Here is a 7,042-nt window from a genome sequence, read left to right as displayed (position 1 = left end):
AGTAGAGACGGGGTTTCACCATGTTGACCAGGATGGTCTCGATCTCTTGACCTCGTGATCCACCCGCCTCGGCCTCCCACAGTGCTGGGATTACAGGCTTGAGCCACCGCGCCCGGCCTAGCTTGTGTCTTACAAAAAGCAGATTAAAGTAAGAATTTTTTTTTCTGAGATAGAGTCTAGCTCTGTCACCAGGCTGGAGTGCAATGGCACAATCTGGGCTCACTGCAACCTCTGCCTCTTGGGTTCAAGCGATTCTCCTGCCTCAGCCTCCTGAGTAGCTGGGACTACAGGTGCCCGCCACCACACCCGGCTAAGTATGTCCTCAGAACAAGTCCTGGAGGATTTCAAGAGGGACTCAGCGATTTGGGCAAGTGATTGCTTACTCCACATGCGAGGACATTTTCCTGGAGAGATGTCCTCAGAACAAGTCCTGGAGGTTTTCCACAGGGACTCAGCAATTTCAGCAAGTGTTCCCACAGAGGATCCACTGAAGGAACTTCCCAAGGAGGCCCCATGTCATGTGAAGGAGGCCTGGGGAGTCCAGGAAAGCGACTGCTTACTTAGCCTCCTGGAGAGAAGAAATGACACCTGGCAAGTTCAAGGAGGATGAGGATGCTGAAGAGCCTCACCTGACCTGTTGTGACCTTTGTTTGTCATGCTGCAAATCCCTAGAGATTTTTCAAACATCTGGAAGGGCCGAGACACAAGACCTCACCCTGGCCCAGCCACCATCTGCATCGTGAGAGTTTTGGGGATTGTGCTACACTCTCTGGACTTTTATATTCTCTCGTTTAATTTTTTAAAAAATATTCTTACTTTAGGCCTGGCGTGGTGGCTCACGCCTATAATCCCAGGACTTTGGGAGGCCAAGGCGGGCATATCGTTAGGTGAAGAGATTGAGATCATTCTAGCCAACATGGTGAAACTCTAATTAAACTCTTAAAAAAATTTTTTTTTTGGTAGATAGGGGGTCTTACCATGTTGCCCAGGCTGATCTCAAATTTCTGGCCTCAAGAAATCCTCCCACCTCAGCCTCCCAAAATGGAGTTATAGGCATGAGCCATAGTGCCCAACCCAGTCATTAAATACTACTGTATAAATTACCTTATCCAAATTAAGATCACCAAGTAAATGCATCTCAAGCTGAATAATTTATTTGATTAGATTTTAATAAGCTCAGTTTTTGTTCTGAATTGTACTGAATTGTTCCCACCTCATTTTTGTCTGTCTGAAAACAGTCTCACTCTGTCACCCAGACTGGAGTGCAATGGCATGATCATAGCTCACTGCACCCTTGAACTCCTGGGCTCAAGCGATCCTCCTGCCTCAGCCTCCCAAGTAGGTAGGACTACAAGCACATACTACCATCCCTGGCTAATTTTTAAAATTTTCTTGTAGAGACAGGGCCTGTGTTGTCCAAGCTGGTCTCCAGCGGTTCTCCTGCCTCAGCCTTCCAAAGTGCTGGGATTATAGACATGAGCCATTGCACTCAGCCTCATTTTGTTTTTATATTAAAATGGAAACCAACCTCATGAATTACCATACCAAAGCTCCTTTGAATATAGCCCTGTAGAATGTAGAGTAGAATGTTAGTGTTGGCTGCCATTATTCAGGAGTACCTTAAGCTTATCTTCCTTCTTCACAGCAAAGGTATTCTTTTAAGCCCAAGGAACCCCTGGGTTGCTTATGAGTGGGTTCCAGCTCTCATATAGAACTTACGAAGTGAACAGCTCCTCTTCCTATTTCCTTCTCCTACTTGAGCCTTCAGCCTATCCTTTGGCTGATGATTACTTAAGAGATTTCATTTCCACCATTTGTTTTCCCTGTAAGTTAGAGATTCCTCTATCACTGACTGGTGAGTAGGTAACTACACAAACAATAGTTTGGCTTATAGACTCAAGATATTTGATAGCCAGAGTTGAAATGCCAGCCTTATGACGTGGCTAAAGTGCTGTCCCAAGGCCACACTGAGATCTATTAGTCAATGTGTGTGTTTTCTTTGGAAGTAGATAACCCTTCATTCACCCCTGTAGTACATTCTCCATCCTCCACTCTTAAGCATTTTTTTCTTAGAATGAATTATTTTTTCTCTAATTCAACTGTAACCTATTCTAGATTTGCTTTCAATCTTTTACAGTTACTAAACCAAGGAGATTTAACTGAAAGACGGACATGAGCACGGGTGCTGACTCCTGGAAGAGCAGCTCTATCTGATCTCAAAACGCATACACTGGGAACAGGATGCCATAGCTCACAACAGAACCAGAATGAATCTTTGAAGGACAGGACTCTGCTTTTGCCACTCTTCCTCTTTCCTGGTACAGAAGATGGATGTAGGAGAGCTTCTTTTCTAACTGCCATCTTACCCAGACAAGGAATGAAGCAATGACTGTGGGCTAGGAAACTGTACCTACCTCTCTTCCCACTGCAAAATTCTGGGATAGACCAAAAGTGAATTTGATTATGTGTTGGCTGAAGTTCCTCACTATGACTGTTGAGGGGAGGTTTTCCTTTGAAGAGTTTTCATCCCAGACTCAGCTGTCTTTTCACATGGATGAAATAATTCCTGCCACCAACAACAGAGCTTTACCAGGAAGTTGAGCTTTCATGATGCCTTGTTGCTTTGAAGAAGGGAGTGATGTCAATTATCTTGTTACATTCTCCCTTTAGCAACCTGAGTAAGAGACTCTGCCACTGGGCTGCAAAAAAAATTAATTACTTGAATCTCCCCTTGGCCCAGGCTGAGGTACTATCTTGTCCTATACCTTCTACTTGGTCACTTTGCTTTCTTTGTTAATGGAACATACAGTAGCATGTTAAGAGGGATTTCATGTTTTTGTTTTTTTAAAGTTAAAAATTAGATGATGCAGAGATTCAGTTTTTCCTTTAAATAAACAAAACAGCCCAGTCAGTTCTTTGGCTCTTGTTTTACACAAAATTTGTTTTCTTAAAGATTAGGACTTCGGTCTTTCCCTTTAAGATAGTGTACTCATTTCCCATTAGGATTCCATGCAGGGAAGATTGAACCAAGGAGTCTTAGGAAACATAACCAGAACATCTTCATTTCTAACTAGCAAGCCCAGGTGGTTATTACTGGATTATCACTCTGTCTCCACCAAAAAAGATACATCTGAGAAAATGGCAATAAAAACATACTTTTGTATTTTTCCAGGAAGATCGTTTTTTTAAAAAAGGCATTGAGAAAGGTGCTTTAGAGCAGGCACTCTTGCTATCATCCTGTCTCCACAGCTACTGAGAAAGAATATCCAATCATCATCATTATGATTTGAGATAGAGTCTTGCTCTGTTACCCAGGCTGGAGTGCAGTGGTGTAATCATAGCTCACTGTAACCTTGAACTCAAGGGATCTTCCCACCTCAGCCTCCTGAATAGCTAGGACTATAGTCATGCACCACCAGTCCAGCTAACTTTTTGTGGTATTTTTTTGGTAGAGATGAGGTCACACTATGTTGCCTAGGCTGGTCTTGAACCCCTGGCTTCAAGCGATCCTCCTGCCTTGGCCTCCCAAAGTGCTGGGATTATAGGCATGAAACACTGCACCGAGCCAGAATATCCAATTATTACTGGTGAGAAGAAAGTATTCCAAAGTTCATCTACTAGTAGAAAATCTTGGTTGTCTGGGAAATTTTAAGTTTATTTAAAACGAACTTCATGCTCACAAACACATAGGCACATTCTAAACAGATAATAGGAAATAACTTTTAAATTATTCTTAATTTGTTAATGACATGCATGACCATTTAGTATGTAGATTGTGTTCATGGCAATTACTTGTATTCTTAGAATGCCAGTTTTTGCTTCATGCAACCTTTTATACTAGAGCAGTGGTTCTCAGCCAGGGACATTTTTGCCCCCTGGGGACATCTGGCAATATCTGGAGATATTTTTGGTTGTTACAGCTGGGGAGGGGTTACTAACTGGCATCTAGCAGGCAGTGGCCAGGGATGCTGCTAAACATTCTACAACGTACAGGACAGCTCCTTCCCACAACCCTCAACAAAGTATTAGGTGGCCCAAGATATTTTTTTCTTTTTTTTTTTTTGAGGACAGAGTCTCGTTCTTGCCACCCAGGCTGGAGGACAGTAGTGTGATCTCAGCTCACTGCAGCCTCCACCTCCCGGGTTCAAGCGATTCTTCTGCCTCAGCTGCCCGAGTAGCTGGGATTACAGGCACCTGCCACCAAGCCTGGCTAATTTTTGTATTTTTAGTAGAGATGGTGTTTCGCCATGCTGGCCAGGCTAAGGCCCAAAATATTAATAGTGCTAAGGATAAGAAACCCTGTACTAGAAGTTGTAAGTTTTTCATCCCCAATGGGCTAAATGTGATAAATAGATGTATTTTATTTTGCCCATACACTATTTCTATTCACTTTAAATTAGTTTGACAGCATGAAAGTTTCTGGCTTGATGAAAATGTGGTTGATGTAGTAATTCTGAGCCTATACTCTAGCAAGACTTGATACTTTCCAGTCTCTCTTGTCTCCTACTGTCTACACCTACCCTGCTGATGCATTTATTTTTCTGCACTAGCCCCACAGGCATTTGGGCTTGTGCTCTCTTTCTCTACCTATACTCTAAGTGCGAGGCACAGAGCAGGAACCCTCAACTTTAGGCTACGATCCCTCCTCCTGAGCCTCCCCACTTTGATTTCCTTGAACCATTCCTTGTTATCTGCTACTTTTTTTTTTTTTTTTTTTTGAAGACAGAGTCTTGCTCTGCTGCCCAGGCTGGAGTACAGTTGTGTGATCTTGGCTTCTTACAACCTCTGCCTCTCAGGTTCAAATGATTCTCCTGCCTCAGCCTCCTGAGTAGCTGGGATTAGAGGCATGTGTCATCACACCCAGCTAATTTTTGTATTTTTAGTAGAGACAGGGTTTTGCCATGTTGGCCAGGCTGGTCTCAAACTCCTGACCTCAGGTGATCTGCCCACCTTTGCCTCCCAAAGTGCTGGCATTACAGGTGTGAGCCACCACGACCGACTGTTACCTGGTACTCTTCTTTTCCCCCATCCTCTAGCAGTAGCCATGACTCAAAACCCAGGTTTTGCCTGCCTTGACTCAAACCCAAGTTAGCTGCTTAATATTTTTCAAAAGCAATAATTTTAAGTGTAGTGATTAAGCAAGTGATTGGAGATTTTCTGGTGATTGATGAGATAGCTCCTCCAGTACTTTCCTGGGGCTTGCAGGCTGTTCTAGAGATCCTTCTAAATCCTGCTCTGGATCTCTGATGCTGAATTTTGTAGTTTCTTGGATGCTGCAAAATAAATTAAAACATGAATTTTTTTTTTTTTTTTCACACAGGGTCTCACTCCGTCACCCAGGCTGGAGTGCAGTGGCATGATTTTGGCTCACTGCAGCCTGGACAGCCCGGCTCAAGCAATCTTCCCACCTCAGCTTCCCAAGTAGCTGGGATTACAGGCACACGCCACTGTGCCCAGCTAATTTTTTTTTTTTTACTTTCTGTAGAGACGGGTTTTGCCATGTTGCCCAGGCTGGTCTCGAACTCCTGGCTTCAAATGATCCACCCACTTCAGCCTCCCAAAGTGCTGGGATTACAGGCCTGAGCCACTGCGCCCAGTCTGAAAAAGGAAATCTTAAAGCACTGTGCAAGGTTTAAGAATGGTCTCAACATTATTATTATTTTATATGGGATGTAAAGGAAAATTTCTAGGGGTATAAAACTGAGATAGAAATTAGGGTAGGCACTACTAGGATTTTTTTATTTTTTATTTTTGAGACAGTCTCATTCTGTTGCCAGGCGCCAGGCTGGAGTGCAGTGGCACAATCTTGGCTCACGGCAATCTCCGCCTCTTGGGTTTAAGCAATTCTCCTGCCTCAGCTTCCCGAGTATCTGGGATTACAGCTGCGTGCCACCATGCCCAGCTAATTTTTGTATTTTTTAGTAGAGATGGGGTTTCACCATGTTGTCCAGGATTGTCATGATCTCTTGACCTCGTGATCTGCCTGCTTTGGCCTCCCAAAGTGCTGGGATTACAGATGTGAGCCAGCACTCCCAGCCAGGGGCTACTAGGATTTAAGATACAAAACAAGAATAATGGAGATAGATCTGTCTTTTCTCCCTTTGACTCAATATCAAAATGGGTTATGGAGAAGGTGATGCTAATAAGCTACCTTCAAGGAATGCTAGAAGAAGTTTTATAAGAAGTCAAAATATACGTGATTTTTCTTCAAAAATAAAGTAGTAATAGTTTCGGCTCATGGAATTGGAACTGGAATTGGAAAATGATCTGTTTCAAAATGGAAGAAAACTAAACATAATTTGTCAGATTTTATTCACAACTGCACCACTGTCTAAATTCAAATGTGTTACCTGGAGATCTCTGGATTAGTTATTAATATCATATAAATACAGGATTATGATATCAGAATACCAGTGGCTATTCTAAAGCTTCCTCCCAGTGGTATTACTGGGGATGACAATTTAGAGAGCTGCAAATGACAGCAACATCTCAGGTTACCTGGGAAGGTCCTTGACTTGGATCCCCTCCTCTTGTACAGCCCGGATGCCTTGCCCCTTGCTTCTCACAAAGTCTTCCTCCAGCCCAGCCTGCTTCAGGGCGTCTAGATACCATTGTTCTGCTTCTTTCTTGGCTAGATCCTGTGGGATGGAAATTAATCTGTTGTAGCTGTCTTATGAATTACCAGACAATTCTAAATTACTTAGTCAGCATTCTTACAATACTGCCACTACCACCACCACCACCCTTACTGTGGGGTACAGATATGCATGAAAATTACTTAACCCTTGTTTTCAAGCCTTAATGTATGTATAAATCACCTGTGGTCTTGTTAAAATGCAGATTTCTCATTTGGTAGGTGTCAGATGAGGCCTGTAATTTTATATTTCTAACACTCCCCAGAGATGCCAAACTGTTGATTTGGGAGCCACAATTTTGAAAAGCAATGACTGAAACTTTTGGGAGACAGATTTAAAAGGATGGACTAAAAACCTTCTAAGATTTTAAAGCAACAAACCATTATCAGGAATACTAAAATAAAATA

The 7,042-nt window shown here is 42.8% G+C and overlaps 2 protein-coding genes across 6 annotated transcripts in view; one reads left to right on the top strand and one right to left on the bottom strand.

The window, feature by feature from the left end:
- ZNF410 (zinc finger protein 410) overlaps window positions 1-2,911 on the top strand; it is a 45,054-nt gene extending 42,143 nt beyond the window's left edge. For all 4 annotated transcript variants that reach the window (XM_017528690.2, XM_017528689.2, XM_017528687.2 and 1 more), the window contains one exon: window positions 2,138-2,911. In XM_017528690.2, the coding sequence (XP_017384179.1) occupies window positions 2,138-2,176 (39 nt within the window). In that variant the 3' untranslated portion in view covers window positions 2,177-2,911. The remainder of the gene's footprint in view (window positions 1-2,137) is intronic.
- A 1,667-nt stretch (window positions 2,912-4,578) lies between these two features.
- The window catches only part of FAM161B (FAM161 centrosomal protein B), a 23,752-nt gene continuing 21,288 nt past the window's right edge, over window positions 4,579-7,042 (bottom strand). For both annotated transcript variants that reach the window (XM_017528679.2, XM_037738549.1), the window contains 2 exons: window positions 6,499-6,638; window positions 4,579-5,273 (listed from right to left, as the gene is read on the bottom strand). In XM_017528679.2, coding sequence (XP_017384168.1) covers window positions 5,135-5,273; window positions 6,499-6,638 — 279 coding nt within the window. In that variant the 3' untranslated portion in view covers window positions 4,579-5,134. The remainder of the gene's footprint in view (window positions 5,274-6,498; window positions 6,639-7,042) is intronic.

Source organism: Cebus imitator, unplaced genomic scaffold, assembly GCF_001604975.1.
Source record: "Cebus imitator isolate Cc_AM_T3 unplaced genomic scaffold, Cebus_imitator-1.0 Scaffold54, whole genome shotgun sequence".
NCBI lineage: Eukaryota > Metazoa > Chordata > Mammalia > Primates > Cebidae > Cebus > Cebus imitator.
Note: the sequence above shows the minus strand (reverse complement) of the source record. Positions and strands in the feature narration are given on the sequence as shown.